Source organism: Anoplopoma fimbria, chromosome 22 (assembly GCF_027596085.1).
Source record: "Anoplopoma fimbria isolate UVic2021 breed Golden Eagle Sablefish chromosome 22, Afim_UVic_2022, whole genome shotgun sequence".
Lineage (NCBI taxonomy): Eukaryota > Metazoa > Chordata > Actinopteri > Perciformes > Anoplopomatidae > Anoplopoma > Anoplopoma fimbria.
This window is the reverse complement of record NC_072470.1, coordinates 11,653,049-11,668,671: the sequence shown is the minus strand read 5'-3', so window position 1 is coordinate 11,668,671 and position 15,623 is coordinate 11,653,049. Positions and strand designations below refer to the sequence as shown.

General features: G+C 45.5%; 1 protein-coding gene across 1 annotated transcript in view; it reads left to right on the top strand.

Moving 5' to 3' along the window:
• The window catches only part of raph1b (Ras association (RalGDS/AF-6) and pleckstrin homology domains 1b), a 40,216-nt gene that overhangs the window by 8,471 nt on the left and 16,122 nt on the right, over window positions 1–15,623 (top strand). The window contains 5 exon segments of the mRNA XM_054623618.1: window positions 2,533–2,626; window positions 12,906–13,025; window positions 13,536–13,641; window positions 13,759–13,953; window positions 14,521–14,948. Coding sequence (XP_054479593.1) covers window positions 12,906–13,025; window positions 13,536–13,641; window positions 13,759–13,953; window positions 14,521–14,948 — 849 coding nt within the window. The 5' untranslated portion in view covers window positions 2,533–2,626.

The following is a 15,623-nucleotide window of genomic DNA, read 5'->3' as shown; positions in this document are numbered from 1 at the left end:
CCATAGCTGTTGTTGGTGATGTCCTTTGGTGTGCCAAAGCCTAAAGGGAAAGAAAAAAAAATCATTTTTTTGCAACTAGATGGATCTCATTCCCATCGTTTATGTTCAATTTATTGTTGTAAAATGATTCAGAAAGTGTTGAGTGTGGATTGGGCACATATGGCTGATATCAAATCCTTTTTTTTTTTTATGGTCTGTATTGGCACTAACAGAGATCTGGTGAAAAATCAGAATGATAAATATACAGATGTGTCTTATGGACTTTATTGGATGATAACTTTTTCAAATTTGTAAGCCTTGTGAATGAAAAGGGACAACTGAGATTCAGTATGAGGTCCTGATGCTCTTTTAGTGGGGCGGTTACAAGCGGCTAAGGGGCATAATGTACACCGATCTGCCCAGTTTATGTGCCGCGTCATCCTGAGTAACAAAGAAGCTGTGCAATCACTCTTGTTTCAGATCTGCCATTCTTTTAATGTCTGTTCAGGGCCAGACTGTTATGTGGTTGTGTAAAAACCCTTATTATAGACCAGTCTTTTGTGCTGAATCTTCATCACAGGAAGTACTCCTCACAGTGTTCATAGAAGAGGTCACATAGTTGGGATTTGTCTAACATTATGCACCAATATGCACTGTACGGCGGTGCGTTTAGCTCTTCCCGGTTACTCATTTGCTGTACTTCCCCTACAACAGTCCAGTCTTTCTTTTCCTGCTCTGACATCATCATCACCCCTGCTCGTACAGTGCCCTGCCCTCCTTCCCACTTCCTGGCCTGACAGGAAATGAGCTGCCCCGAAGGATTACTGTTAACGGGAGGCAGTGTGGGTGGACAAGGACACACCTGTGTCCACTACATAGGACCCTGTGTTTCCCCTAAGTCTGTTGTTGAAGTGCGGCACCGATCTAGGCCACATAAAAAGTCGAACTGTTGGAGGGGCAGCGATAAACAAGGCACCTTTTGGGGCAGTTGTGTGTTTGCAAAGTATCCAAGGCGTTGCCTCAGTAGGGCCATGAGAGAAGATATTGTTTCCACCCTGCTCTATATATCTTAATGCACAAGCTTCATTAATAAATGAAGTTCTCATACTCATGTAAGTCAGTACTGTAATGGTGCTGCATGAAAAATCAGACATGTGATCTTCGCATGATTTTTTTTTTCTTCTCTTCTACATTTTTGTACGACCTTTGCTCTTTGATCACAAGTTGCTCATGTTTGTCCGTGCGTGTGCCGCAGGCCTGCCTTTGTCATCAGCATCGGAGCAGCTGCACACCAGTCCACTGTGCTGTTGTGACTGGAGCGACTGTGTTCCCCTGCAGCTGCACGGATCCGTGTGTCACTGCCACACCTGCTCAATGGCCTTGTGTTGACTGAGTGATATCACACGTTAACCGTGTGCAAATTACACCGCAGAGACGGTGATGCCGTGGGGGATGGGGTGACCCGGTAATCGGCGGAAGGCAATTGTGTGTTTTTTTGACACGCGTTCATCGATGACGTTTGGGGGGGGGTTTGCTGTGAAAACATACACGTGCACTCTTTGACCAAGAGCAGGGGCCACATGCTGAGACTGAACAACAGTTGGTGTGTAGAGAAAAAAAAATGTAAGAACAGCTGAAGCCAGCAGGAACAGCTTCCCAGTAGGCAGCCACAACATCAGCTGCCTAACACACACACACACACACACACACACACACACACACACACACACACACACACACACACACACACACACACACACACACACACACACACACACACACACACACACACACACACACACCAAATCATAGCATTGATATTTCCCAGCCAGCTCAGCAGGTTATAACCTACAACCAACTGTGATTCAGCATCCATTGTTTTGGATAAAATAAGGTCCGGCTGTCATGAGTCAGCACTGACAGTTGATGATTCGTTGAAATGTTTCAACGCCACTCAGTGTTGTCGAGACCGATGAGTCACAGTCGATAGTAAGTACGAGTTTTGACACGGTTTGGATTTCTGCTCTGACTCACGTTTTGAAATGATTAGGCCTGTAGTGGTTAGCGTGCTGATGAAGTTGGATGCGTGCACGGGTCTGAAAAGGCTTCGTCGTCTAATAAAGAAGGCCTGGGCAGGCTCAAATGTCACGTTCCTAATCCCTCGCAGTAATGACGACGGCGGTTTACGGCAAAGGGAGAACTGAGCTTTGATTGCTTTCAGAGTTCTACGATGAGTGTCTCTCTGGCTCTGCGTGTCATTTTTTTGCCTGTTCCCTAGTTAAGTCTCCCGCTCAAGCACACTCCAGAGTTAATCCTCTGCATTCTTGTGACAGTGAAATCGGTTCGCTTTCCCCTAGCTGCTGGCTGCCAGGTCTCCGAATTCTCCCGCAGTGCAGCAAGAACAAACGATCTATACGTTTGGAATTTCACCGACTAATGGCCTTGGATGACGGGACCAAAGCGGGGGATTGTGTTTTGCTACTTTAGTCGCGAAAATAGACTCTTAATCACATCTGATAGATTTTATTCTTCCTTTTTTTTTCTCATTTCCAGAGGATAAAAGCCCTGACACAGAGTGGAGTGGAGTGGAGTGGTGGTTTCGTCTGACCTTTCACCTCGGTAGGAAGGAGAGAAAGCCACTTCAGAGGTAAGAGTTCCTGTAAACTGGAGTGAGTAAATGGGGCCACTGCTACTTTCTGTGGGTTATAACCTCTGTAGAGGGAAAAGGAAAAAACGGTATTGACGTTGCTGCCAGTAAGCTCTGCAATACTCTACTTAAATGCCACAGAGACTTTTAGTTTGACAAGCTGCTGCTGTAACCAAGCTGCCAGGGAAGTTATATTTAAGGTGGTCTCAAATGCATGTCAGAGGCAGCGTGTGTTCAAAGCAGCTATAGTCGCGTTTCACAGCGTTTCATTATTCAGAATAGACTCCCCAGTTGGCTGTGTGGATTTGTGTGTTTGTTGTAAAAAGTAATAGGTAAATTCAGAATTTTGGGAGAGCGGGAGGCCTCACCCCCACTCCCCTTAAAGCCTCGTCAGAGGACCTTGTAAATCAAAGCTAAATGAAAGAGGAGTCTAGCCTCTGAGGATCCTGTCAGGGGAGAGTCTTCCTCGCCGAAGGAGATAATTCCCGACTAAAGTGGAACCATGTGAGGTCGACTGCGCTGTGGTTGGTAGTAGCAGAGAGCTGCTCCCTTACAGTGAGCCTTTATTCTCCTACTATCACAGATCTGCGTTGAATTTGCAACCCAGAGTCTCAGCGCTTCCACTTGTATTTACACAGGGGAACGCTGCCCGAGTTTCTAGAGTGCAGTCTTGGCTGTGTTACTCTGGCATTATAACAAAATACCACACACATCAGCACCTAGGTTTTTTTTATACGGTAATATTTTTGCCTTTCTGTCAGATTTGATGCCAAGAATTTTAACCTCAACTCACAAATCAGAAATTAGAAAAAGAGAAATGCATCATATTGGCTAATGGGAGTTATGGCTTAAGTGGTGCAGGGCAGAACAACAGAGTACGAAAAGCAGCTTTATGAACATTAGCAAAACATCCTAACAAATGGCTTACTGGATGGCATTTTTCAAGACCCTTTAGCTTGTTGTTGTTTAGGAAAACTACACAACTCAAATCTTCTGGATCGAAGGAGTAAAATATGATTCTACGTATACCCTTTTCTGATTAAAACCCAGACATGACTTCCATGTGTGATGGGGAATGAATAAAGTGTCTTTATTCATGTCAGTTCAAGACCTTGGATTGACAGTTGGAAAATGCACATCTGGAAAAGTATTTAAATGTGTCTAGAAAACACTAATAATGAATGGACAAAGTTCCAGTAACACACTGTATTATTTTCCTCTCGGGGAAACAAACCCGTGATGTAAAAACCCCCAAAAAAAAAAAAAAAAAAAAAAAAAAAAAAAAAAAACCTCAGCGGTGCGGACGTGGAAGGAAGCCGGGACCCCAGCAGTGATGATGGAGCCCGAGGCTGAGAAGAGGAAGCCTGCTCCCCTGGAATCAAACTGTTCCAGGAAGTCGGGATGCTTATGTGTCAGAGAGGTTTACGGCCGCGTGTTTGTGTGTTGTGTGTGTGTGTGTGTGTGTGTGTGTGTGCGTGTGCGTGTGTGTCAGTGTCATGTGGAGATGCTTGCTGACTTTGACGCTCGGCTGTCGATATTATTCAACATGTCATTGTTCTTCCGTGATGTGGTTGTCACGGCAACTGTTTCATTCATGCAACCGAGCAGTCTTAAAACAGCCTGTCCTTGAAACGATCTCCCCCAATGTTGCTGATAACATACAAGTTGCAACCACGAAGCCCTCTGGGAAATGAAAAGTGTGTGTGTGTGTGTGTGTGTGTGTGTGTGTGTGTGTGTGTGTGTGTGTGTGTGTGTGTGTGTGTGTGTGTGTGTGTGTGTGTGTGTGTGTGTGTGTGTGTGTGTGTGTGTGTGTGTGTGTGTGTGTGTGTGTGTGTGTGTGTGTGTAATCGAAAAGACGGCAACATTGGCATGGCAGGAATGCTGGAGATGGCGTAGGTGGGAAAACATTTTTTTTGTGTGTCTGTTTTGAAGAGAAACACAAACCACCACTTTGGACAGTTGCGTTTGAATTCAGATAACAAGAAGCTTTTACATCATTAGCCAATCAGTGGCCAGCTGCAGGGGGTTGCGGGGTGAGCAAAAGGGGGGAGATAGGAAACGCAGTAGGCCAACAGAGGAAGACATTCCCAGCTGCTATAGTGGCATGTGTGCAGGCGTCTGTGCATTTCCCCTTGCCTTTAGGTGCAGCACATTGCACTTGGCTGGAGTGTTGCAATATGAATGTGTTGTTCAGACGGGATATCCCTCCGCATGTGTGTTTTTGTGTGTGTGTGTGTGTTTTGGGGCATGTGTTGCTTGTGCTGTGTGCCACCACTACTGTGCTTTGTATTCCCTAACAGGTGTCAGATGTAAACCTTCTTTTCTGCTACCAAAAGACTAAAGAATGATGAAAAATTCTATCTGTTGGCACCATAATGATTTTATTTTATCTACACCAGAGGAGGGGGCTGTGAAAATCATTAAGAGTTATATATATATATATATATATATATATATATACACACACACACACATACACACACACACACACACACACACACACACACACACTGCTGGGAAGCACAGACAAAATGTAATGTAAAACTTAATAATTCAAGGTCCCCACTGATTTTATATTAAACTTTCATACTTTGGACGGTACAATTGTGAAACAGGTATTTAACTGCGTTTTATATGGTATTTAAAAGGTCTTAAATTAAGCTACGTGAACCCTGCAGAAACCTTCTGCTCTGAAGTCTTTGGCTACCACATTTTATTTTATCCAATGCCCTAGATACAGTTACAGCAGGTTCTTAATGTTCTACACATTTAGCATGACTAAGCAACAACACAAGAAAACACCAAGTTGAAGATTTACTTCACAGTATTGCAGCTTTATTCTCGTATGCTTCAGCAGAGCAGTGGGTCTCATCTGGGTTTTTAATGTCTGGCTAGTTCTTCTCAGCAGTCCGCCTCTGTTGTCTGCTGCTGCAGTGCTGCATCATGTTTAAGACTGTGTGTGTGTGAGCCCACTGCAGCAGACCACCTGAGCCCCCTGTGTGTGTGTGTGTGTGTGTGTGTGTGTGTGTGTGTGTGTGTGTGTGTGTGTGTGTGTGTGTGTGTGTGTGTGTGTGTGTGTGTGTGTGTGTGTGTGTGTGTGTGTGTGTGTGTGTGTGTGTGTGTGTGTGTGTGTGTGTGTGTGTGTGTGTGTAACCCAATCTCCCGAGGGCAGGGACAAGACTATTGATTTCACATTTGGACCGCTGCCCTGGAGGGAAGCAGGGAGGCACACACATCCTCGGTCGGTGCGTTTGTGTGCAAAGGAGAGAAATAGGGAGGGGGACTCTTGTCAAACAGGGACAGAGAGACACAAATAAGACAAGAACAGAAACATGTACTTGTGTGTGTGTGTGCTGCTTGAATTGTAGCCATCTAAGTCAGCCATTTTGCTCAGGATGCATGGACGTGGAAACATCACGTCGATATGTCAGTTATTACATGAAGGCTTGCGATAGCTGAACGTCTGTCTGTGGAGCACGTCAACGCGGAGACCTGCATGTGTGTGTTGCCATGGCGATGGCTGCTCGACGAGATGCGGGGCAGCTGAAGTTTGGCTCGCTCTGAAGCCGCCCACCAGTGTGACCATGCATTTTCACACTCCCTCTCTTCTCTCTCAGTTTTGCCTGCTCTCTCTCTGTCTCTCTCGCCCTCAGTCCCCCTCCCCCTTGACTCACTCTCCATCTGTCCACCTCTGACATCCTCCTCATCTTTCTCCTCTCTCTGTCGTCCGTCCCCCGGTCCCTTTCTCTGCACCTCCGTCCTAATTGGCTGTATAAGCCAGAGTGTCTCGCTGCGTCACGCTGTGCTTCAGTGAGTGTGTGTGTGTGTGTGTGTGTGTGTGTGTGTGTGTGTGTGTGTGTGTGTGTGTGTGTGTGTGTGTGTGTGTGTGTGTGTGTGTGTGTGTGTGTGTGTGTGTGTGTGTGTGTGTGTGTGTGTGTGTGTGTGTGTGTGTGTGTGTGTGTGTGTGTGTACACAAGTTCCTTCTGTCGGTCGTGCTTGACTAATGACACCGTAGCAGTTGTTTTGGCCATCAGGGCCTCCCCTTTATTCACAACCTAATAGTCGCTCCCTCCCTCCATTATTGTACCTATTCATCATCCCCCCCGCCTTCTTGCTGGCCTCTTACCCATCTCATCTCTCTTTCCCCATCACTCCTTCCACTTAATGCTCTCTCCCCTCTTTTATGTTTTCGTTTTTTTTAAATATAAGCTGGAATTGTCTTGACATCAGTTCACAATTTCATTACAGCTACTCTGCTTTTTTACTAAGGGGTGGCCGATATTGTCTTAAAACAATATAATGATACTGCCTATTTTTTGATGATAGTCCAGAATTATGAAGCTAGATTCACTATTTAGCTCTGGCATTTGGTGAATATACCAGAATCAAGTGCAGTCATATAGCAAGTGTCATATTTACATTCTGTTTTCTTGATTTTAAAGTGTAAAGGTTTAGTGGAAATTGGTACAACAAAGTAAAAATACTCCTTAGGAAGACCCCATAGAACTCTCTAAACATACATGCATAGTTTTGCTTTCTTGTTGCAGGAACAGAACAATTCCCATCCTCTCACTAATTACAACCTACGATCTCCTTGTCACGAGGTTGATCCTTTTAAGGTTTAAAGGCTGCATCCACCCTACAAATCTCATCCATCGAGGATGCTCACGCAGAGGGTTATGTCATTATAAGCGTCGGACATCAGTGGTCACTACAGGTCAGCGGACACGCCGACCACACCTGGTTTGCCTTTTGGACAGGAGCCGACTAGCCGCTCCCTCGTTCAAAGACTTCTTTTACCGGCACTGCTAGCTATAGCTCCAGCTTTCAGACACATTTCCTCTTTCCACCTTCTTTTTGACACAGTGACGTGTGTTTCTGGTTTCCTGGTGTAACATATGTACATGAAGGGAGTGGACCAAGGGATGAAAAGTGAGCAATTAACCACAGTCTGCACCGAAAACACGAGCCTGGAAATAACCATTACTACATGCTCGCCCAATTTACAATGAGAACGTGTTTTCTGTCTCATCCGCAGTGAAAGATTTGAGAGCAGCAATAAAGGCTTTGCTCATTCCTGACAGATGCTTTCTTCTGGCTGTCTAGCCACACACACAAGGCGCAGCTGAGTGTGTGTTATGCCTGTAAACGGTTTCACTATGACACAGGATGTCATTAACATATCTTGACACTTCGGTGTGTTTTATGACTGTATTTTATGGCTATGATGACAAGTAAGAGGTGATTCAGAGTCTGTCAGGTTAGAAGCACGATTGCACCGGATGACTGGTTTACATGAGAAAGAGATAAATAAATTAGAATGTTACGTTTTATTTAAAAAGCATTTATTTGACATGTAGTTTATGTTTAGTTTAACATATTTCAAATTAGGTGCGCAACATCTGGGCTTGCAAATCACTGGATGTAAACCAGGAAGTTTATTACCAGGGAATTTACATGGAAAAATTCGTGCTTGTATTTACATATCTTTTATACACGACCGTACTGGGACACGCAGCAGCTTTAAAGATATCATGTAGCTAGGTTGTGCCAGTCAGTCACCATTCCTCCCAGCAGCATTTAGAGAATCCGGCGCCGCACATTGTAGTCAGGATGGACGACTGGAGCTGTTCCTCGCCACGGGTATGCTTAACGTTTTTACTTGTCCCCTCTGTCTTTCCCCCGGAGACTCTTCTCAGTGAGAGCGTTTGTGTCCCACTAAATGCTCAAGGATTCCCGCTCTACATTTGCAGCCAAGCTCTATGGCACTGCGCTCATGTCTCATAAGAGTTCACTGAGTTTCTATAATTGACATGCAGGTTTTTCTAGCCCCGTGCCCCAGTCCTTTTCCGGTCCCTTTCATCACAAGTTTGGCTTGCTTTGGTGGGATAACATGATGTGTTGAGAATAATTTTAGATTAGAGGTGTCAGACATTTGCTTTAAGTTATTTTTGTAATGATAATTCAAGAGGAAATAGCTGTGAGGACACGTGCCTTTGGAAGTTTGTGTGTAATTCACAGTTGTTTTTTTGGGGGGGCTGACGCTCCGCTTCATTAACATCCAACATCCGCATTGCAACATTACAACATTACTGTACTTATCGCACAGTAATGAGTGTTTGCTCCAAAAATAGTCTCTTTAAATGTGCCCGATGGAAACAGTCGTCATCGCAGCAGGAGTATCTGACCACAATAGTGTTTACACAGCCACGGTCAGGTTCCTCATCCCAGCCCTCCTATTTCCTGTGTGATTGAAATATGAAAGGCTTTTATTTGTAACTCAAATGTTGGAGGCAATTCATCATTTTAATGTCAGCTGGGAACAGAGCAGGTGGTGCTGAAACAGGCAGTAAATAGCTTTGGCATTATAGAAGGGACCTGTTTTCTTTTTAGATTGTATGGATACAATTAATCCAATATAGAGGATTTGTACATTTATATGAACAATATGGGGAAGCACGTAAAAGTTATTATGGCTGTTTCCAAACATGTTCGATGTCTTGAAGCCCTCTACTGGCATAAATGCCTGAGACACTTTTTAATAAACAGCATAAACAGTACTAAGCAATACCCAAACCACCCAAAAACATGAGTACTACTGCTCTAGCTAGTATGGTGAATCAGAAAAGCTGGGGTTCTAAATTCAGCTAAACGTGAACCAAATGAACAACAGCGCTCTGTTCCAATCATGCAAACTGGATTAAGAAGGAGCGAGCCATGGAGACCTAAACTGACCTATGATGTCATGTTGCACTCTGCCAGTCACACCCAAATACTTGTGTTTCTTTCCCGCTGGCCGTTTTCCTCTACCCTTCTCTGTCTCGCCTCGCCTTCTTTCTGGATCTTGTTTTTGGGCAGTTGTTGTCTCTTTGGCCTCATAGCAACGCTTTTCTTTGTGAACTTTGTATAGTCTTTGGGTGCTCCAAACTTGCCAGTTTGAATCCTCAAGCCTGATATTTATTAATATTCAGAAAGATCGCAGTTGTCTCAGAGTTTGTTGTTAGGAGTAGGAACTATTGAAAACTCCTCTTTGTCTAGTCTTCACACCGCTCCCTTTCCCAATGCTCTTGACGCTCTCTGATATGAGCGACTTAGTCTAAAGATAGACATGTCCTCCTCCTCCTCCTCCTCCAGCTCTTCATCCTTCTCAGCACCGGATGCTTTGCTGCTCTTTCTCTGAGATTTAAGAGCGATCCGATTTCCCAGAACACACTTTTGATCTCCCCTTCATTCCTCGTCTCTCGGTGCTGCAGCATCAGCGGGAACTGCAAGTGTTTAACCGAGAGAAAAAAAAAAAAAAAAAGGCTGTCGACTCCAATGGGCAGACCTTTGACCTTTAACCTTTCACACTGGACCTCTGAGCCACCCAGCGCTCGCAGGAGACAGATGAGTGCTGGTCATGCTCAGACAAGAGAGAGGGACCTTGCAGTATGAGGGACGGAAAAGGCCAAGGCTGTTGTTTGCTTTGTGATGATGTTTATAGGAGTGCACACACACGCACAGCTTCCTGCCATCTTTGCGTCTCTCTCAGGTCATGCTCCATAAGCTTAAAAGCAGGGCCTCAGGTGGTAATTCACTTAAACCTGCAGCATCGTCTGCATCTGAGGCCATGATTCCATTAGAATCACAGCTGCCGAGCTATTTTCAAAGTGCTCTTTTCTTTTGTGTGGGTGCATCTTTTTTATTCTTTTTTGTTTTTTGCAAGCACATTGAATATCTACCCCCAGCATGTGTATATTTCTGTGTGTTGGCAAGTTTGTTTTGAACCATTGTGAGCGCCCGCAGGCTTATTGCTGTTTAAACACAGCTGTTTTCAGAGTGTCCTGCAGTTCGACTCATTTCTTGTTTGTGTATTTACATATGTGAGCTCCTCAGAGAGTGTTCGCAAATGTAATGCAAGCTCATTTGATTTTAGCCATTTCCTCTTCCCGTCTGCCTCTAGACAGCCATAATATCTGTCTTGCCCTAACGGGAGGATACTCAACTCTTTTCCTACCGAGGGATCCACAATATAGATACATCTGTGACCAAATTGTGACACATTTCAGTTTAGCCAAATAGACAAATGATTCTGTGGTGGTGGTGGTGGTATGGCTCAATGTTATTTAAATGGTGGCAAACTGTTGTATACTTTTGTCATATTCTGGTAAACCACTAGGTCGTCCTGAATTGACGTGGTGCCGCCCGTCCCCAAGAAGTGGCACAGATAAACCGAAGGACAGCTGGTGTTTCCTGCCAAGAAACAGGCCATGGGGGAAATTAGGAATTCTGCACATCCTGGCCATTTCCTGTTCCGACTCCCACACATGTTCATGAGTGCATGGATATCATTACACACACACACGCACACACACACACACACACACTCACACGCACTTGTTTTTGTTGACATACTTCATCTTTCACGGCAAGATGACAAGTCCATGTGTGTTTGATATGCCACAACAGGAAACTATCCATCATCAACACTGTAATGCACACACACACACACACACACACACACACACACACACACACACACACACACACACACACACACACACACACACACACACACACACACACACACACACACACACACACACACACACAGCAGTGGCTTGTAAAACCAGCTGTAGTGACACCAAGGCTGGGATGGGATATAAGATTTGGGGAATATATTTTGTTTAAGCACTGCATACAGTGACTTAAAGGAGCAGAACAATTGTGCAGTCTGGAATGTGACCGCTTCTGAAACAAGCGCCCCTTGACTCGTGTGTGCGTGTGTGTGCGTGTGTTCAGCGGGTTGATTTTCAATGCTGTTGCTATCATATTCCTGCTTGCTTCGCCAAACGCGGCCAGTTTTTATTGCCCCTCACCTACTGCCTGTTTTTATTACCTGCTTTTTATCGCCGTCTAACAACAAAGCATGACTCTCTGATTGCTCTCAAGCACTCTGTGTAACCACAAAGGGAAAGACACGCACAAAAACACACGCATACAGTAAGCTGCACACACATACATTTTTCGGGATCAAACGAGGGGTCATCGGAGAGTTAATCCCGGTTTGGTATAGTCCCCACTGGTGACTGACACCGTGCAGCGTGGTTAACAGGAGGGAATGACGCCCCCTGAAAACTACCCGGGAATATTCCATCTGATTGGACAGTATTAGGGGGCACTGGACTGAACCAAGACAGTACCTCGTCAAGTTGTGCTGTCTGATTTAGTCTATTGACCATCCAGGCATCCCAGGGATGACTCCTCTTCTGCTCGACCAAGCTTTCCTTCCACTTGTAGACAACATTCTTCCTCATGAATGTTCCCTGGCATTCATGTGTATTTATTCACCCCGCAGGTTGGGCAATATCAGATTGTTTGAACAGTTTGACGGCCCAGCTGACCTGGAAATGATATGAAGGAAGGGGGAGGGACATCAGCGGTTATTGATGCTACATATTGTTATAAACTGTACTGTTTCTGAGGTCTTATCTGCTATGCTGTGTCTCCTTGATTTTCATGTTTTGATTTAGTGCTTTGTCTCCTGAAAAGTGACCTTGTAGACTCTGAAAAGGGTTGGGTAGTGTGCTGTTGTCACTTCTATTCAGGCCATTTTATTTCAGAGCAATGCTAGAAGGTTAGACGTCTCATTACGAGTGTCGGCTCGTAATGTTTTCATGTCGTCAAATATCAAAATTTTGATATCTTTCAGAGGCCAAAAACAGTTCTGTTGAAACTGAGTCAACGAGCCACACAGCTGCATGTTGCAGTTACACCACTTCCCTTTGTGTCCAGCAGAGGGAGCTCTGTCATCACCTTTGACACAACACAGCTGGGCTCTGGAACCAGCTTGCTGCGTCTTCCTTTACTCACACTAATATATCCACTAACACCTCCTGCTTGTGTTGTAAAGTGTGCTTTGATTGATATCTTCTCCACGGGTGCATCGCTGGTTCCCAAAATAGCTGAATTCATTTAGGTGATATCGGATGGAGTTCTGCTCCTCCAGTTCTCCATCAGCGTCCTTCTCTTTTGGATCCTTAGCTGGAAGTAGAGGTGTTGGGTGTGTCCGCGGTGAACAGGACATAATACGTTACGGTGCACTCCATCGACTAGACTGCACAGGGTGCCCGCTAGGGGTCCATGAGCGGTTGTCATGGCAACAGGCAGTGAGGTTTGCATGAGCTGAGTTTGTTTTTTTTCTCCTTTAGCTCCTTCCTGCTATGTGGGTGTGATCTGATGGTGTGTGGATTTGTATACATGTGTATAATCATCCACCTCTGTTTGTGTGTGTGTGTAGATGGACCAGGTATCAGACGATGAGCTGGACCACGGAGCGGAGGAGGACAGCGATAAGGAGGACCAGGACCTGGACAAGATGTTTGGAGCTTGGCTTGGAGAGCTGGACAAGCTGACACAGGTTAACACGCACACACATATTCACACACACACACACACACACACACACACACACACACACACACACACACACACACACACACACACACACACACACACAAAATAGGAGGGTGGTTGGTTGCATAGATACAGACTCAAACAGGTAGAAAAGCAGGGAGAAAAGGGGCTGTATCCATAGCAACCTTAACACTGCTAATCCTGTCTCCCTTTACTGTATCCTAGCAACTCTCCTCCCACCACCACTTTGTATTGTGCATTTGTGAAGGTTTGTGTGTGTGTGTGTGTGTGTGTGTGTGTGTGTGTGTGTGTGTGTGTGTGTGTGTGTGTGTGTGTGTGTGTGTGTGTGTGTGTGTGTGTGTGGTGTGTGTGTGTGTGTGTGTGAGAGAGTGAGAACACACTGAGCAGGCAGACCTGGTTGCTTAGATCCTGTGCTTTGACTGTGATGTCAGTATGTGTGTGGTTTTTGCATATGTGCACCTCACACTTTGCCTGTGTGTGTGTCACTCTGTAGAGTCTGGATGATGGCAGGCCTCAGAAACCACTGCAGAAGCCTCCTCTCAGACAGGAGACGAACATGGCCAATTTCTCCTACCGCTTCTCAATGTATAACATAAACGGTGAGTCTTCACTCCTCTGATCCAGATCAGTTTAATAACAGTAACAGATGAAAGAAATCATGAAACCCCTCCCCCTTCTCTGTGCATCCTCCATCCTTTTATCTTTGCTCCCTGCAGAGGCGTTGAACCAGGGCGACACAGTGGACCTGGATGCCCTGATGGCTGACCTGTGCACCATTGAGCAGGAGCTCAACACCATTTCCAAACCAAACTCTGCGTCTCGCGGCCAGAACAAAGGCCAGCAGCGGGGCCCCGGGGGCCGCAGTGCCAGCACCAAGCACACAGGCACCAGTGGAGGGGGAAGCAGCGGAGGTAGTCCTGTTGAACAATTTGCATTTACAGTTTATGTAGTAAACATATGTACATTATGTAGTATTTTAGCATCAACCGAAATCCTTCCTACTTAAAACTGTATATCATCATTGTAAACATATAAGGTTCTGCCATACTCCCCATATTGTAGGGCTTGGATAATGTTTTGACTTGCTATAGAACACAAAGGAGGGATGCTTCATGGAGTAAAACAGGAAGGTGTCACTCTTCTGCTGGTGCTGAAGAATCAGAAAAACAATTCTTTAAACATGTTTTTTCAAAACAAACACATGCTGAGTAATGATATAGTGGAGGGAAGGGGGACAATTAACAGCATCCTGTTTGCAACAGGGAAATGGAGTCTCTTAAACTACGACTTTACCATATTGGTATAATATAAAAGCAGCCAGTCATTTTTACTGTGGTCTCAATTTGTTATTGCTAATCATTAAAGTGTTTCCGAACAACCTCACCTAATGTATGTGGTTATTCATATTGAAGTTTAAAATGCTACATGTTGCACCTGAAATGTATGCATTCTTAAAAAGCATCATCACCCCCCAACAGGAAGCACCAGTAGCAGTACCCGGGCGTCGCCGGCCAACACAGTGCGAGGCGGCAGCCTCAACACCCGCCCCGCTGCCTCCAACATCTCCCTGGATGACATCACCTCTCAGCTGGAGAAGGCCTCTCTCAGCATGGACGAGGCGGCACGTCAGACCTCCTCCTCCTCTTCCTCCTCCTCTTCCTCTTTCTCCTCCACCACGCTCCGGCGGCCCTCATCGGGGTCGTCCGGCGGCGGGCAGCACAGGAGGACGGGCTCAGTGGGCGCGGTCAGCGAGCAGGAGGCTGCGTCCCAGCGGTCCAGCGTGAATTCAGCGTGTGCCTCGGCGTCCAGCATGGACTCCCTGGACATCGACAAAGTGATGGCGGGTGGAGAGGCGGAGGGTCAGAGCAGCCAGAGCACACAAGGACAGAACCAGACCAGCACAGAGGTACGACTGACATACACACTGACAAACACACACCAAGGATATCCAAGAGGTAGACATATTTTTATCAGCTTATCTCAAAGTGTACATGAGCCACAGTGTGAAAGACCGCGTGCACATTTCCACATGTAATAGCAAGGTAAGCTGTCATCATGCATGTTTCACCACACAGCATGACGTTTGGAATAAACTGCATGACGTGTATTTTGAGTCAATGCACAATACTAAAGTGTATTGTGCATTGGACGGTGTGTTAATGAACACATTGTAATCTCCTATAAGGCTGTCTTAAGTGTGGATTACAATGTTATCGTTCTGAATTATTTTTGCTCACTCACCAAGCATCTTGGCTCTTTAACAAAATCAGAACATCCTCTAAAGTCTTAGAGGAGTTTAACCTGTTTCATAAAGATCTGAGCTAATATACTAAAACATGATATGTTTAGGGGCAAAAGCTAGAGAAAGGAGGAGAGGGAAGCCGTGACAGTGAGGAAGTATTTTGGCTCAGAAGGAAAAGTTAGCATGCATGTCCCCTGCCCCCCCCTCCCCTCCCCCTGCATGTCATCATGTGATCTTTGTTTGCATCCTTTTCTATATCTGTGGTCTCTATCCACGCACACACCTTGCCTGCACCTCCTGATATTCCCAGCATGTCACACTGCGACGGGCCAGACGGCA